The following is an 18452-nucleotide window of genomic DNA, read 5'->3' as shown; positions in this document are numbered from 1 at the left end:
ATTTCATTTTTGGATTAAAAAACAAAACCCTTCCCTCATCTCTATGTCCCCCTGTATTTCCACCTCCTTATTCTATATAGTTCTATATAATGAAAGAATTGTCCTCAAATACTTGGTTATCAGTGGATGTAAGAAAGTCTGAATTCAGCATAGGAAAGGAAGCTCGAGATATCAATCTGCAATGTATGAAACTGACAGCTGTGAAGTGACTAAAAGTTGAAGACGATTCCAGTGTCAGGTCATTTACTAAAAACATCAGGTGTGATAGGAAAATAATGGGTCCCAACGATGTCCATGTCCTAATTCTAGAAACTCTGAATATGTTACTTTGCATGGCAAAAGGGATTTTGCAGATGTAATTAAGGACCTTGAGATTATTTTAAATTATCTGGGTAGTATCAATCTAGTCACATGGTCCTTAAAAGTATAAGATGAAGAAAAAAGTGAGGACTCTTGAAAGGAACTCAACCCACTGTTGCTGGCTTTGAAGGCAGAGGAAGAAGACCATGAACCAAGGATGTGGACATCCTCTAGAAGCTATGGACAGCCCTCGGTTGATGGCCAGCAAGGACAGGAGCTCCAGTCCTACAACTTCAAGGAACTGAATTCAGCCAATGACTTGAATGAGCATGGTAAGATATTTTCCCTAGAGCCTCCAGAAAGGAATGTTACCCTGCCAACTCCTGGGTTTTAGCTCTTTGAGGTCCATGCCCCCAGAACTGTTAAGATAATATACATTTCATCAACTAAATTTGTGGCTGTTTGTTATGGCAACAACAGAAAATAAATCAAACAAGGTATGGGGTGCCTGGGTGGCTCTGTCAGTTAAGCATCTGACTTCAGTTCAGGTCATGAACTCTGTCCTGTCAGCTTAGAGCCTGGAGTCTGCTTCAGATTCTGTGTCTCCCTCTCTCTGTGCCCCTCCCCCACTCATGCTCTGTCTCTCAAAAATAAACATCACAAAAAATTTTTTTTAATAAAAACAATAATAAATCAAACAAGGTACTTTTGCCACACAAGTCTTCCTTCCTGGGGACACTTATAAAACCAGAGTCCCTGAGATTAGGGGGAGTTGAAAAATGTTAGTTCCGGGACAACTGCCTGATTCTTATATCCTGACTGAGAAAAGGTTCTAGGGAGAGTATCAAGCAGGAAGGGAAAAATCAAAACGAGAAAACTGGAAAGCATACATCATAGGATTTGCACAATAGCAACAAAAAAGTCTAGTTCTACCTCTAAATAGTAAAGATGATACATAAATAAGGACACTGGCCCAAGCCTGGTGGGACTCCATTTAGAACTATGGGTACACAGAATATTGATTGGCTCAACAGTGCAGGAGAGGTATAATTCTCACCCCACCCCCATATCCTACCTATGTAAAAGCACATAGACATGTGCTTTACGTGAGTTCACACAAGCGCAATTCACAGCCTGAAATATATGAGAAAAGTAAGAGTTTTACCTTACTCCATAGAGAGCTCTCCTTACATTTGAAGAAGAAAACTATTCCTCCACAATAGATTAAAATCCTCCCATGTATTCTCTTTACCTCATGTAATTTGTCAAAGCCTTCTTTCTATAGGGATCACCATAGTCTAGCATCTTAATGTACAAATGAATGACATATTGATTCTTGTTTAAATCCTAAAAGAATTTCTCAATATAAAAACATTTTCTTTTCCCATATTTTTATAATGCACAGAATATTCTTCCTAACCAGAAACACCTTCTCTCCCAAATCTTTTGAATTATCTAGTCTTGAGTCTGTTACTTAACATTAAGGTTTTTCACATTTCTTTCAGACTGTAACTTGATATTTCAGAAGTGTCACTTAAATCATCCTGAAAAGAAAACATCCATGGAGGTAAGAGAAAAACAACTTTCCTACCAGACAGAGCTACTGGAAAGTTAATCTAGTGAGTAATAATTTATAGAAAAGGTAATTTATTATTTACTGTGCAAGTTGTTGGCACCATTCACAGCACCTTCTTCACTTGAGTGACAAAGGCCAACATATACAACTAAGGATTATCAGGTGGCTTAAGATACTTTATCACCTTCCTTGTGAGAAAACTAAAGAACCCTACAGTAATTAATCCAGTAATTCTAGTAACACACTTTTGAAGATGAGGGCAAATGTTCTATTCACTTAAGTATTTATTTCTGTAGTTTAAACACAGAGCCTTTATAAGGAAAACCCAACATAAAAGTTAATGTACTAAAGGAAGAAACCTGAATCAAGAATGTAAAAATTAAATCTGTAACCAAAGAAAGCCATCAGAAATTATTGTTAGGCAAGCCCTGGAAATGTGGGAAATTGTAATTGGGATAAAATAAGAAACAAGGCCAAGGACAAAGGCAAATCCAAATCAGAAACCCAGGTAGAAGATCCTAGGACTGTAATTCCCAAACTGTGTGCTCAGGGGCATAGGACTCTGGAGTGAACTCACAAGGCACCATGAGATATTTTAAATGTTTCAGAGAAACACAGAGACGTTTGTGAGACATCATATGAATGTCTATGATTAGGTTGTTCGGACTTAATTACCTAATAAATGGAACTCTACAGTATTTCTTAGGCTCAAGACACTATGAAAAAAGTCCAACAATGCTATGAAACAAGAAAGTTTGGGAATCTCTGCCTTAAGGACATACCAGGGTTCAAAAGACATAGCCTGCCTAGAGTAGAACCGGAAAGGTAGATCAGGGGCGCCTGGGTGGCTCAGTCCATTAAGTGTCCGTCTTAGGCTCAGGTCATGTTCTCACGGTCTGTGAATTCAAGCCCCACATCTGGCTCTGTGCTGACAGCTCAGAGCCTGGAGCCTGCTTCAGATTCTGTGTCTTCCTCTCTCTCTGCCCCTCCCCTGTTCGCTCTCCGTCTCTGTCTCTCTCTCAAAAATAAATAAACATTAAAAAAAAAAAAGAAAGAAAAGGAAAGTAGATCAAAAGTAAAAAGGACAGCGCCTCAAGCCTCTGCATGCCTCCTTATACATGGTAGGGCCTTTCACTCTACTGTAGCTTTAAAGAAAGGAACCTTGTACCCTATTACTCTGAATTTACTGCAGCATCCCTTCAAAATCAATGAATCTTGCTTGTAAATCAGTGAATCTTACTCTTAGTAACAAAACCAAAACCGTGATTTTTCATTGTTGGTTGGGGACCAAACAACTAAAGTTCCCCAAATATTTAGTATGAGAAAGTCTACTAAAATTTAAATACTTCTCTAGTGAAGAAATGAATGAACTTTAAGATTCATTCAGCAATAATAGTCCATTATAGAAGTTTTAAAATTTACTCTAAATTAGGGGTTGGCAAACTTTTTCCATAAAAAGTCAGATAGTATTTTTAAATATTCTTTTCTCTTTTCTTTTTCTTTCTTTTACAACTCTAAAAATGTAAGAGCTAACTGAAAGCAGTGGGTATGTTCACATTGTTGTCAACCAATCTCCAGACCTATTACATTTTGCAAAACTGAAATTCTCCATCCACTGAACTGACATAATAATTCTCTATTTCCCCTTGTATACCCGTGTGCATCACAGCACTGGACACCATTAGGGGATAGAAAGTCAAAAGGTCAAAGTACACACACCAATGTTCACAACAGCAATATTCATAACAGGCAAAGGTGGAAACCCAAATGTCCGTTGACAGATGAATGGATAAACAAAATGTAGTCTATATGCCTTAAACATGAAAGAAATTCTGATGCCTGCTACATGAATGGACTTTAAAAATCATTATGCTAAGTGAAATATACCAGATGTAAAAAGGACAAATAGTGTATGAATCCACACTCATGAGTACCTGGAATGAATTCATATAGACAGTAGGATAGTGATTACCAGGAACTGGGGGAAAACGGAAATGCGCAATGTGTTAAACAGATACAAAGTTTCAGTTTGGGATGACGAAAAAATTCTAGATATGGATAGCAGTGACAGTTTCACAATAAGATGAATGTACGTAATGCCCTGAACTGTACACTTAAAATGGTTAAATAGTAAATTTTATGTTATTTTACCACAATAAAAAAATATATAAAAACGTTTCTTAGCTTCATGAGCCATATGGAAATAGACTGGAGACCGTAATTGGGTTGCAGGCCATAGTTTGCTCTGAATCATTAAGACCCACTAAACAAAATGAACAAAATGACATGAAATACTTAGAAGTTTTTTTGAAGTCATTGTAATTCATTTTTATTTCAACATGAACATGTTAAACAGATTTTCACATTTAATGTATTTGTTACACTTAACAAATTATAAGTGTACCCAGTAACTTATAAGTGTAGCCAGTAAATGTTTGAGAGAAGTCTCTTTAAGATGAAGTCAACTGATGCCACATTGGGGCACCTGCGTGGCTCAGTTAAGTGTCCAACTCTTGATTTCAGCTCAGGTCATGATCTCACGGTTAGTGAGATGGAACCCAGAGTTGGGCTCTGGCTGACAGCTTGGAGCCTGCTTGGGATTTTTTCTCTCCTCCTCTCTCTCTGCCTCTCCCCCACTTATGCTTGCTTTTGTTCTCTCTCTCTAAGTAAATAAATAAGCATTGGAAAAAAAAAAAGACGGGATCAAAATGTATATAAGGACATATAGACATACACATAGAAATCAGGTATTACATGTAATATGTACAGCTTTACCTGTTATAGATGTAGGGAGATATAAAGGAGATAGAAATAAATAAATAAATAAACCACGGTGTCTTTAACAAAGCTTAAAATGTAGCCTGAACAACGTGGTAGGTAAAGCTGAAACTTAATGGGCAAAAAATACTCAAAGTTCAGATTTTAAGTTGGATATTATAGCTAGTTCCACTTATATTTTCTTCCCCATTCATTTGGTACATAGTAGACCATTTTCCCTCCCATTTAGGGGAGAAGAGATGGTACATTACAAAATCAAGCATAATGTAAAGACCTGCTCATATCCCTTCCCTACATTTGCAACCTTTAAATCTAACACTCACTTAACTCTTTCATTGGTTAGCATAATCTCAAATTCTGAAGGCAACATACTCCTAAAAAAGAAAACCCTAGACACCTTATGAAGGCTCAAAGTCAGCTCTAGGCAAAAAAAGAAAAAAAAAGAAAAAAAAATCACTCTAAGCAAGAAGCCTTTTTCCAATAGATAGAGTGCACATAAATATGGAGACAAGAGAGTGGGTTTCAGTTATCTACTCACTGGAAAAGATGCGTAACAACCCTACACAGAGAAGTAAAATAATCATTTTTATTATGCTTATGAATTCTTTTTAAGACTTTAACTTTATTGTTTTTTCAGAGCAGTTTCATATTTAAAACAAAATTGAAAGATACAGATAATTCCTATATAATCCCTAGCCCCTCCACACATGCATAGCCTCCCCATTACCAGTATTGTCCACCAGCATTGTACATTTTTTATCAAGGATGAATCTACACTGACACATCAAAATCACCCAAAATCCACAGCTTACCTTAGGGTTCATTCTTGGTGTTACACATTCTATGGATTTGGACAAAAGCATAATGACATACATTCATTAACATTATAGAGTATTTTCATTGCTCTAAAAATCCTCTATACTCTGTTCATTCATCTCTCCCTTGTCCCCGTCTGGGAGCCATTGACTTTTTTTTTTTACTGTCTCTATAGTTTGTCTTTTCCAGAATGTCACATATTTGGAATCACAGTGTGTAGCCTTTTCAGCTTAGTAGTATTCATTTAAGGTTCCTCCATGTCTTTTCATAGCATGGTAACTCAATTCGTTTTAGTGCTAAATAATATTCTGTAGTCTGAATGTACCATTGTGTATTAATCCATTTATTTAATGAAAAACATCTTGGTTGCTTCTAAGTTTTGGCAATTATGCATAAAGGTGCTATAAACATCAATGTGCAGGTTTCTGTGTGGACATAAGGTTTCACCTCCTTTGGGTAAATAGTAAAGAATTCAATTGCTGGATCACATGGTAAGAGTATATTTCATTTTATAAGAAACTTCCAAATTATCTTCCAAAGTGGCTGTACCATTTTGTGTTCCCACTAGCAATGTATGAGAATTCCTTTTGCTTCACATCTTCACTAGCATTTGGTGTTGTCAATTTCTAGATTTAGGCCATTCTAAGAGATGTGTAGTGGTAAGTCATTTTTTTTTTTTCACTTTGCATTTCCCTGATGGCATATGATGTGGCGCATCTTGGCATATACTTATTTTACATCTGTATATCTTCTTTAGTGAGGTCTGTAAAGGTGTTGGCCCATTTTTTAAACGAGCTTTTGTTTTCTTATTGTTGAGTTTTAACAGTTCTTTAAACATTTTTGGATAACAGTCCTTTATCAGATGTATTTTTTTTTTTTTTGCAAATATTTCTCCCAGTCTGTGTCTTGTTTTCCATTCTATTAAAATCGTGGATTCTTCAGGTCAGGAATTAGGACAAGACAGAGCAGGAAAGGCTCACTTTGGTCCACAAGTCTATGTCCTCAGCTGGGAAGGCTGAAAAGGCTGAAGGGTAACTAAATGGCTGAGAGCTGGAATCTGCTTCTCCATTCTCATATCTGGCACCTAGGCTAACTGGAGGGCTGGGCTCAGCTGTGACTGTCAATCAGAGTACATTCAAGGGGTCTCCCTATTGCCCTGGGCTTTTCACAGCACATGGGACTCAGGTAGTCAGACTTCTTACATGATGGCTGAGAGCTGCAAAAGCAAGGGTTTCAACAGACTGCATGGCCTTTTATGACCTAGCCTCTGAAGTGGTGACTTCAGATCATATGGTCACATATGGTGACTTCAGTCACATATGGTGACTATGATCACTTTCTCTATATTCTCTTGTATAAATCAATCATAAGCCCATCCAGATTTAAGAGGAGAAGACACAAAGTATATCTTTTTATGGGAAGGACATCAAAGAAGTCATAGCCATATTTTAAAACCACCAAGGGATATTTGTATAGAGAGATGTGAAGACACATACCAAAAGGTTGACAGCAGTGCCCACCTCCCACATTCCCTCAAAGTGAATTTTATTAACTTATTATTTTAAGTCAGACTAACACAAACATATTCTCCATGGATGGCAAAATTCCATCTACCTATTTTCATGTAATACAGTAACAAACAGAAACTTCATTTCATCTATATAAACTGCATCAAGAATGAATAATGTCTTACTTTGGGGTCTAGTACCATCTGCCAGTTACAACCACTTCTTATCTTCCAAACACCATCAAGCTCAGATCCACCCTCAGGCTTAGACTAAGTCATATCCAGAAAGAATACAGAGAATACATATAGCAGATAAAGTAAGTAGACTAGAATCACACCAGCATTATGATTGCTGAAATTGGTGGCCATTCTCTATCTCAGTAATTGCTAGACTTTAGGATCTCGTGGACCAAGAAAAATTTCAGAAATAAAATAAACCAAATGGGAGCAGATAAAGTTAGAAACAAATATTTCTTCAAAGAAAATTATTTAGAAAATAACTACTCTATAACTGTCACTGGATAAAAGAAATAGAATGAACAATTTCAATATAATGCACAATCATTAAGAGTAAGTTTAACTAAATGAAAAACTCACTATATTTTTTTCTTATTTCTCTGCTGATCTGTAGCAACTTCACCATAGATGAACCCCAGTTCACAAACTGGTGTGCAAAACTACTTGTCCATCTGACATTCTGGTCTCTTCCATCTCTTACTTTATTCTGATAGTTCTACAACTTTAGCTTGCTCCTAGGAAAGACAGGCAAATAAGTAATTAAAACACAACATGAATGCCATAAGGATACAGGGAACAAAATCAAGAAAGTTTTCACAAATTAGGTTGAACAAGGTTTGCCCCTGGGAAAGAATGAGGAAGACTATTAAAGGTGGCAATGACTGTGACTGAAAGCATAGAGACAATCTACGTATGCAGTATATCCAAGGAAGATACATTGTGAATCAAAAAAGTAAGTAGTGGTTATACTTGATTGTAGAGCAAGGGTTACTTTTCTCTTCTATATTCTTCTATTTTCTGAAATTTAACACTGGAATATGCATAAATTTAATGATCAGGAAATACACAATTATTTTGATTTTGTAGATTACCCTTAGGAAGAAGAAACAAAAGGTCTATTTCCCTTTGAGAAAGCAGTTTGTATTAAAAGAGGCCAGGTTGGAAAATGGAGATGTTAAAGACTGGAGTATGGATGCAGAAATGCAGCTCTAGACTTTGGCCAGGGCAGATGACACTGGGGAAGATAACATTCCCTCAATGCCTCTGTTAGAATTCTAGGCTAGGTGTACTCAGACTGAGGCCTTCTTGTCCACAGTCATGAGTCAGAAACTCTCAGGTGGCAGGTGTGTCTGACAAGTCAAATGCTTAGCAGTGCCTTTGGAATCAAGAGACCAAAGTTGGAATTTCAGCTCTACCACTAACTAGCTCAATGAACAAAGGCAAATTACTTAACCACTTGAAACTTTTTTTTTTCATCTGTAACATGGAGAACTGCCTACTTTTGTGGATTTAGATTAACTGATATAATGTAGGTGAAGAATTTAGTACAATGCCTGCCCCTCAGAACATGAGAATTATAATAGAGGACACATTTGTATATCTAATTGAGAAGTTAGATATTTGTTTGCTTTGTTGGTTTTAAAAGGCTTTAAGATCCTATTTGCCATTTGTTGTATAGGTTTAGCTAAAAGCTGTCAGTTGGAACGTCAAAACCTTTTGGAACTTAAATGTATGAGTTTTTCACACGAGTTCTAAATGCGGAAAGGATATTCAGTATTTGCAGTTGCTTCTAAAATTCAGCTACCTTTAGAATTTTCTGCAAAATCCAGAAATAATTAAGTAGCCCTCCCGTAGTTTCTAGCAACTGATAGAAAACTAGGAGGACGCTTTCCATTCTTCTCGTATTCCACCCGCTCCCCTGTCCACTCACAGAGAGAACCGGAAATTTCTATGCAAATAAATGGCTCAGTTATAAGGTCTTACCCAGTCTTTCTTAATGCTGGAATACAGTCAGCAGAAGAACATAGCAGGTGTCCCTCAAGTGTTCCCCATCAATTCTTACAGCTTCCAGAATCCTGTTCACGGGCCTTTGGGGCAACCAGTACCAACTCCAACAATTCCTAACCATCTCCTCTCCTACCAACCTCCTAACCTTGCTACGCCTCTCTACAGCCCCTCCCCCCGAAAATGACCAATCAGAGAGTGTAAAGTGAGGCGGATGGGGCGGGCCCAGTTTGGAGCTGTCGACGAATCAGCAACCTCAGACGGCGGGGGCGGAAACGGAAGCCCTGGGTTGGCTTTGGGTTCCGTTGTGGGGATGTCCCGTGGGAGTGAGTGAGGAAATCCTGGGGCCGGCAGGTTTGAGTCCTCACCTCCAATCTGCCAGCGAAATCGGGCGAAGAGACGCCTGCAGACGCGGGAGGGAGAAAGCTCAACCGCCCAAGAAAAGAGCAAGTGGGCAGGCAGCGGCGGGGCAGAACCGAACTGTATGCAGGGTCTTTAGGGGCCGGTCCTGGTCGGCGCCGCTCACCTCGAGGCCATGGTGCAGGCGGTGCTCTGGGCGATACCCAGGTGAGGGCAGCGGCTCCGCCCGGGTATTCCACCACCGAAAACTGGGTAGATGCGGTGTGGGGAAGAAAGGATGCTGCCCGCACTGCTCCCTGGTAGCACCCTGAGCGGCCGCAGTTGCGGCAGCAGTAGCAGCAGAAAGCACAACGCGGGCCGAGGAGGCGGCTCGAGCTGCTGGTAAAGTCGCCCAACAGCTGTTTCTCTGTAGCATGCGAGTTGACAAAACAACCAAAGAACAGGGCTCCCCATTACAATCTCTGTCGAGCTCTTTTTCCTTGCCATTGGGAGCTGATTTATGCGGAAACATGCCTTGCACTTGTACCTGGAGGAATTGGAGACAGTGGATTCGACCTTTAGCGGTTGTCATCTACCTGGTGTCCATAGTGGTTGCGGTTCCCCTATGCGTGTGGGAATTACAGAAGCTGGAGGTAAGAGGGTGTTTCACCATTGGCCTCTACCCTTTCTTCTACCGTCCTGCTCGTCTAAGGTTGCCCATTTTTACCCTAGATGCCCCAAACTTGATATCCTGAAAATCAGGGCATGTAAATGAGCCCAGTCTTAGTTCATAAACCTGTCTAGTTTCTTGTTCACTGGTTTTCAAAGCGTGCTGCAGGTGGAAGGAGGGCCAAGTCGAGAAAATAGAATATATTAAGATTGCTGCTTAGAAGAGCACTCTTTTGCAAGTATCCCATCAATTCCCTGAAAGTAAGATAATTTTATTGCTGAAATCTGATCTGTTCAGATACTGGACTACCTTGAAAACCATGTATTGAATTTTATTAGCATTTAACTAGCTTCCTGAATTAAAGGGTTCTAGTTGGTTTAACTTTGTTGTTTGTTTTTACTTAGAAATTAGCTCTTAACCAATAAAGATTTTGCAAAAGTCCCTTGTATATTTTTTGATGTCATATTCTTATTATGACATCAGTAAAGTACTACAAACTGGAAAACCCCAAGGCAAATACTCAACTAAGATAGGTACTTTATAAAAATTGTATAATGAATTTTAAATTCTAAGTTAATAAAAACCAGCAAGTACTTTTATTTAGCAACACCTATTTTATAAGAGCAATGGTGAGACAACAGCTAGTTTAGGCTTTTTGTTATGGAAATGTTTTTACATAATTAAACAAAAATGCATTTTAATATGCATTTGTTTCCTGTATGTTCACTAAGTTATATTTTGTTGACTTTCCCATATTGGCATAGCCCATGTAGTTATTTTTAATGTTCATATAATATTCCACTACGTTAAATATTTCCTCTTTGTTAGATATTTAGGTTTCTCATGATTTATCAACCAGAATTCAAGTACAGACATTTTATTACAAATAAGTATTTCTTTGAAGTATTTTTTTGGAGTGTGGTGTAGGAACTACTTTTAAGGCTAATAATATGTGTAGTATCAACCTACTTTAAGACTTCTCTTAGTTGTTGGTTAACTATAGTTTTTAAGTGCCAACTTTTAAGGAAAAATTTAATCTGCAATCTCTACTGCAAACACCCTGAACCAAATTCTCTTCATGTCTTGCCTGAACTATTCTCAATTCACCAGCCAGAGTATCAAATTAAAACAAGTCCTATTCTTCTCAAAGTTTTCCAGTCACTCCGAGTCCAGATTAAAAGCTAATATCCCTCACTCTGGCCATTACAGCCCAACATAATCTGACACTACCCCACCCAATCCCCCTCTGACTTTCTCTTCTCAATTCCTTGCTTCTACCACAGGGACTTTGCTCTAACATGTGGGAGTATGTTATCGCCTTAGGACCTTTACATTAAATGCTCCCCCTTTATGGCATTCTCTTCCCCTAGATGGTATTCTCATTCCTTTATGTCCTTCAGGTCTTTTACTTGAATGTCACCTTGCTACCCTGTTTAAAAATTGCAAGGTTTCCTTCATCCCAGTGATAAATCAGGCTTGTGTTCTATATGGTGAGAGATAGAAATCTAGCACTCACCTTCATGGAACTTAGTGGTAGAGATCAGTACAACCAAAAAAAAAAAAAAAAAAAAAAAGGCTATGGAAAAAACTAAAAAAAGATCTAATAAATGAACCAACAGGCATCTTGAAAAGACCACTACCAGCTATAGAAAAGTGGAAGTGAAGGAAAGTTAGAAAGCTGTTTATGGTAGTTACGAGGTCATGGGTGCCTGAGTTACAATGACTGTGGCCCAAATCAGAATAGCAGAAATAGAGATGAAAAACTGACTTTTAAGTATCCTTGGCAGTGAAGAAACAAAACTGTAAAAATGAGATGTGTAAACTGTTTGCATGTTCAGGGACAGGTTTATATGAAAAACATTTGTCTTTTAAACACTAGAATCAATGCTCACACTGAGAAGTCAGTGGGAACTGAGATTGTAGAAAACAAGAAGTTTGTAAGAGCCCATCCCATGCCCATGGTGGGGCATGTACTCATTTATTGGAATGGCAAGATGACCATATGCCCTCCTTAAATTATTTCTATCTCTTACTTGGCTGAGCATGTGTAATGGAAGGTAAGTAAGTGAAATGCACACATAATGTCACACTACTCACTCTGCAGTCATTTTACCCTGCCTTATGTGCACTTATGCCCCGAGTAGCTACTCTTTCTGTAAGTTCTCCTCTCTTCCCCTCAGGAAGATTGGGCCCACAGAGCACACTCTTATTGCACTCTGAACCAAATGTTTTCAATTGGTTCAGGTTCAGTTAACCCACTCCTGGATGCTTGTCTTTAATGGCTTTTTCTACTTCAAGTTACCTTAGGGGGGAAAAATTGTGCTACTTATCTCCGCCTTGTCTTGTGAACCAAAACAACCCTGCTTATGGCTGATAAGTTTAATAATGTTAAATGATAGCCTCATATCAGTGTGTCTCAAGTGTGAATAATTTAGAAATAAATGTCAATTAAAATAAAGGTAATAATGATTTCTACAAATACCTAATGTTTACTTATTTTATTACTTAAATATGTGGATACCCAAAATAGCTTTAATTTCTTATGCATATAGCTTTTTAGGTACCTCAGAAATTAAAACAGCTATAAAACCAATGATTCAAATTAATGGCATTAATGTGGACAGATGATGGTTTTAAGAAACTACCCCTTGCAATGTAAAAATGGTACTAACTCTATGATGCAAGGTATTTTTTAATTTGGTATCTATACTGAAATGACTCAGTTCTCTAGTCACTTGTTTTATGATCATTTGAAAAGAACTTTCTTTTTTAGAGCACACTGAGGATGCTTGGCCTTTATTAGTCACAAGCACATCATTTTTCTCTTAGGTCTACCACCAAGTTGGCACTAAGGCGATTATAAAAACAAATGTGGGCATTAAAATTACTTGGCAATACTGTTCTTCATTATCACCTTATAATTGAGAAGATCTAGAATATGCTATTATTAGTATTATTACTATTTTAGGTCATCATTAAAATGGATACAGATCTTCCTTGGTTTACAGTGGGATCACATCCTGATAAACCCATCATGTTAAAAATATCATAAGTAAAAATGCATTTAATGCACTTAACCTGCCAAGCATCATAGGGACATAGTCTAGCCTACATTAAACTTGCTCATAACACTTACATTAGCTTATAGAGGCAAAATCCTCTAACAGCATATTTTATAGTAAAGTGTTGAATATCTCATGTAATTGGATACTGTAGTAAAAGTGAAAAACAATAGCTATATGGGTGCAGAAGGGTCTCAACTATGATGTTTAAAAAAAAAATTTTTTTTTAATGTTTTATTTATTTCTGAGACAGAGAGAGACCGAGCATGAGCAGGGGAGGGGCAGAGAGAGAGGGAGACACAGAATCCGAAACAGGCTCCAGGCTCTGAGCCATCAGCACAGAGCCCGACGCGGGGCTCGAACTCACGGACCGTGAGATCATGACCCGAGCCAAAGTCGGACGCTCAACTGACTGAACCACCCAGGCACCCCTCAACTATGATGTTTTAACTTTTGACTTTACAATGGTGTGAAAGCAATGTACATTCAGTAGAGACTGTACTTCAGATTTTGAATTGTGATCTTTTCCTGGATTAGTGCTGTGTAGTATAATGTTCTTCTCATGACGCTGGGCAGGGGCAGCACGCCATAGTTTTCAGTCAACCATGCAACCATGAGGGTAAACATCTGATACATTTAAAGCCATTCTGTACCCATACAGCCATTCTGTTTTTCACTTTCAGTATAGCATTCATTAAATTACATGAGCTATGAGATATCCAACACTTTATTATAAGTAAGCTGTATGTTAGATGATTTTTCCCAACTGTAGACCAATATAAATATTCTGAGTATGTTTAAGGTAGGCTAGACTAAGCTATGATGTTTGGCAGGTTAAGTGCATTAAATGCAGTTTCGGACTTAGGGTATTTTCAACTATGATAGGTTTATCAGAATGTAACCCCATCACAAGTTGAAGCTATATCAGTTGTTTACCCTCATGATTGTGTGGTTGACCTGGAGCTATAGCTCCCTGCCCCTGCCCAGCATCAGAATAGTATCATATCACACAGCGAAAAACTCAGGAAAAAATAAAAATTCAAAGTATAGTCTCCACTTACCGCATATCACTTTTGTACCAATGTAAAGTCAAAAAATTGAACTGTGTAAGTCTGGGACCATCTATACTCAATTTTAAATGAAATTGAACAGGGGTGCCTGGGTGGCTAAGTCGTTTGAGCATCCACCTCTTGATTTCAGCTCAGGTCATGATCCCATGGTTCGTGGGATCTAGTCCTGGGTTCAGCTCTGCACTGACAGTGTGGAGCCTGCTTGGGATTCTCTCTCTCCCCCTCTCTGTGTCCTTCCCCCACTCATGTCTGCTTGTGCACACTCAAAATAAATAAATAAACGTTTAAAAAAATAAATGAAACTGAACCAAGCCAAAATCCCTGAAAAATGATTATAAAGACATTCCTTTTAGGATCTTCTTCTGCATGTACTCACTTTTCACTTAACTATTTTGATTAATATCCAGAGTTTAAGACTTTTTGTATAGTTGACCCTTGAACAGCATGGGTATGAACTGCAGGTCCACATATACACAGTTTTGCCAATAAATACAGTGTAAATGTATTTTTTCTTAAGATTTTTAATAGCATTTTCTCTAGCTTACTTTATTATAAGAATACAGCATATAGTACATGTAACATACAAAATATGTGTTAATGGACTATTTATGTTACCAGTAAGGTCAACATTAGGCTATTAGTGGTTAAGTTTGGGGGAAGTCAAAAATTATATATGGGTTTTTGACATTTGTTCTCTATACTTTTGTTTTCTACTTCTTTAATCTTTGACCCCTGTTGAAAAAAAATCTTGTTCAAAACAGTAAAACTAGAAGTTGTAGACTTCAGCTCTATTTTAATTAGCTGTTCAAATCCCAAAAGTACCAAAATTAAATGCCCACCTTTTTTCCTTTAAAACATTAGCATTAATATACCCCTGCCTTGATGAGTGAATTCACAAGTTAATATAAAATTCATTCTCTAGGGCCCCACGGACAGAACAGAGGTTCAATTTTTTTTTTTTTTTTTTTTTTTTTTTGGGCAGAAAGTAAGTGAATTACTTCAACTCTACCTTAAGATGAGATAATTGAAAGTGTATTTTTAGAAATTGAGTTTTTATAGGATAAAATATTGATCAGATACCTAAAAAAAGAAATTAGAGCTTTTTAAAATGTAGTATCCTGAGTTGATATTGTTATATGTAAGAGGGGTAGCATGTATTAACACTGTTTGCTTGGACAGTGGTTGTGGCAATACTTACCAAATGAGAGAGTTAAAAGACATAATGTATACAAAAAAAAAAAAAAAAAAAAACTTAGCAAAGTATTAGGCAATACTCAGTAACATGTTGTGTAACAGTAAAATTCACAGAAAATGCAGGTAGAATTTTTACTTTCCAAACATAAAAGCAAAGGAATAGACCATAAAAAGATTTTTAGAACTTGTGGAAAATTTTTAAAACTTCTGTACATCCCCAAGCACAATAATCAAATATAGAAGACAAATAACAAGCTAAGGGAAAATGATCTGATGTTAATATTCTTAATGTATACAGCGTTGTTACAAAGGCCTCACAAGGAAAAATACTCAACGCCATAAGGAAAAATCATCCTCCTCCCTCCATAAAAGCACAGATAGACTAGGGTGTTTTTTTGGTTTTGGGGGGTTTTTTGTTTTTTAGGTTTATTCATTTTTGAGAGAGAGAGAGGATCTCAAGCAGGATCCACACTGTCAGCACGGAGCTCGATGTGGGGCTTGAACCCATGAACTGTGATGTCATGACCTGAGCCAAAATCAAGAGTCTGGTGCTTATCCGGCTGAGCACCCAGGCGCCCCTAGGCTGTTTTTTGAAGAAGAAAACAAGCAACTAGTTATTTGGAAAATGTTGGGCCTCATTAGTAATTACATAAATCTAAATTTTAGAAATAAAAAATATTTTATTTAGGTCTTTCATTTTAATATCAGAGGATTTATTTTATTTATTTATTTTTTTCAAAGTTTATTTTATTTTTGGGACAGAGAGAGACAGAGCATGAACGGGGGAGGGGCAGAGAGAGAGGGAGGCACAGAATCGGAAACAGGCTCCAGGCTCTGAGCCATCAGCCCAGAGCCCGACGCGGGGCTCGAACTCCCGGACCGCGAGATCGTGACCTGGCTGAAGTCGGACGCTTAACCGACTGCGCCACCCAGGCGCCCCCAGAGGATTTATTTTAAATATGTTCTTTTATTTTAGGTTGGAATACACACAAAGGCTTGGTTTATTGCTGGAATTTTTTTGCTGTTGACTATACCTATATCACTCTGGGTGATATTACAACATTTAGTGCATTATACACAACCTGAATTACAGAAACCAATAATAAGGTAAACCTTAACATATTGTGATTCTTTTACTGTTGTGTTTGCTTGTTTCATAAATATGATGTAAAAGGTTTTTAATTTATGCTTTGCTTTCCAAATAGGATTCTTTGGATGGTACCCATATACAGTTTAGATAGTGTAAGTATGTTTCATTTTATCTCATTAGTTAAGAACTTGTTTGATGATACAACAATATTTACAGAATGCTTAAGGTAATGAAAGTTTATTATTTGACAATAGGGGTTAGATTAATAAGAAAAGTGAAAAGATTCACTTGTTTTTAATGTTAATAAAAAAGATGAAGTATGACAGTAGAAAAGACGGGTGTTTAAAAAAAAAAAATCTATAGCTGTTTTCTTTGCTGTATCTTTTAAAATTTCCGATTATGTGTTCTTAGTCCTTTAAAGAATGTAATACTTAAAATTACATTACATCCTTTTTATTTACTAAATTTTTATTTGGGGGGGGAACAAAAAAAAACCCTTCCCCAGTGGATTCTGGGGAACAACATGCAGTTGTCACAGATGACTGCTTTAATTTAATTAAATATAAAGGAAATGTCTTTAATTGCATTTTCGGTGATCATCTCAAGAAAAATTGCATGTTATATTAAAGAACCCGATGACAAAATAATTTAGCTTCTTTCTTCATATTCACTATTTACATGAATGTTTTTGTTTACCAGTATCCAATATTGTTTATTGCTTTTAAAAATTCATTTCACAGATTGTCTGGTAGCCCTCATAAATTTTAGAAAGTTAGATGGAAATATGTGACAAGACATCTCAAGTTTAAAAATTAGCATTGTGAATACTATGAATTGGAATGGCAATTCATTTTATCTTAGCTCCAACTATTTTTAACCTCTCTGTTTTTTCATAGTGGATAGCTTTGAAATATCCCAGCATTGCAATATATGTGGATACCTGCAGAGAATGTTATGAAGCTTATGTCATTTACAACTTTATGGGATTCCTTACCAATTATCTAACTAACCGGTATCCAAATCTGGTATTAATTCTTGAAGCCAAAGATCAGCAGAAACATTTCCCTCCTTTGTGTTGTTGTCCACCATGGACTATGGGAGAGTAAGTATGTTTGGTTTTAGTCTTTTTATGTATTTAAACAGAATTTTTAAGCATCAGTCAGTTCTCTGCAAAGTGTGTTAAGTACTATGAGCAGGACAAAAAGTTAAGAAGAGTTCCTACCCTCAAGTAGTTCATAATCAAGTTTAAAGAATAATAAAACACATATTTATAATCCACACATACAAATTACTCTCATACATTATTCATCCTAAATAGCAAACTTAAAACATTGCAGGGGAAAAAAACCTTAGAAATCATTTAATCAACATCCTTTTACAATCGGAACCCAGGATCTACAGAGATTAACTTCCTTGAGATTACATAGATAGTTAATGGCAAAATCAGGTATAAGACCCAAGGAGAAGGTAGTCTCGGTGGGGAAACAGTATATGATATGAGATAGGAGCAACAAATAGTATTTATTCTAGTACTAAATAATGGGTTAATTGGCCTTATTATATATCCATAGAGGACAGTAAAGGAAAATAAAACCTGAAAAATTCAGTTGAAGCGAAGATTGCATTTTTTACGTGAATGAGCCATTTGATATTTTTCAACAAGGAAACATTTGACAATACCATTTTAGAAAGATAAATTTTGCAATTCTATTCAGGATATATTAGAGGGAGGAAGATTCCAGAGATGGGGAAATAAATTAGAAGGTTATTACAGTGGTCCATTTGTGAGATAAGCTGAAAAGGAGGAATGAAATTGAAATAGAAAGGAAAGAGACTGAAACTGAAGGACTGGTAGGAGTTGATCACTGATAATGGAGAATAAGGTGAAAGTTGAAAGTCAAGGTAACTGGAAAGATTTGGAGTTATAGTAATCAATGTCGGTATACAACCTAGGGGTACCTACATTGCCTCCCATGAGATACAGAACCATTTGTACAACATTGGGACTAAATAGGTCTCTAGTTTACA

The 18452-nt window shown here is 37.1% G+C and overlaps 1 protein-coding gene and 1 long non-coding RNA gene across 3 annotated transcripts in view; one reads left to right on the top strand and one right to left on the bottom strand.

Annotated features, from left to right (window-relative positions):
- Window positions 1–5256: 5256 nt before the first annotated feature.
- LOC125163505 (uncharacterized) lies at window positions 5257–9164 on the bottom strand. Its single transcript, XR_007151482.1, has 2 exons — window positions 8979–9164; window positions 5257–7729 (listed from the first exon to the last, which is right to left on the bottom strand). It is a non-coding gene; the product is annotated as an uncharacterized LOC125163505 (long non-coding RNA).
- A 111-nt stretch (window positions 9165–9275) lies between these two features.
- TMEM184C (transmembrane protein 184C) overlaps window positions 9276–18452 on the top strand; it is a 33087-nt gene continuing 23910 nt past the window's right edge. The window contains exons 1-4 of one of the 2 annotated variants that reach the window (XR_007151481.1): window positions 9276–9991; window positions 16311–16441; window positions 16540–16576; window positions 17321–17526. Coding sequence is in view for 1 of the 2 variants with exons in the window: in XM_047855355.1 (XP_047711311.1) it covers window positions 9773–9991; window positions 16311–16441; window positions 16540–16576; window positions 17321–17526 (593 nt within the window). In the remaining variant the exon portion in view is untranslated. The remainder of the gene's footprint in view (window positions 9992–16310; window positions 16442–16539; window positions 16577–17320; window positions 17527–18452) is intronic. The other variant, XM_047855355.1, reaches the window with a different exon arrangement.

The sequence above is a fragment of the Prionailurus viverrinus genome, chromosome B1, assembly GCF_022837055.1.
Source record: "Prionailurus viverrinus isolate Anna chromosome B1, UM_Priviv_1.0, whole genome shotgun sequence".
NCBI classification, from domain to species: domain Eukaryota; kingdom Metazoa; phylum Chordata; class Mammalia; order Carnivora; family Felidae; genus Prionailurus; species Prionailurus viverrinus.
This window is presented reverse-complemented; position numbering and strand designations above follow the sequence as displayed.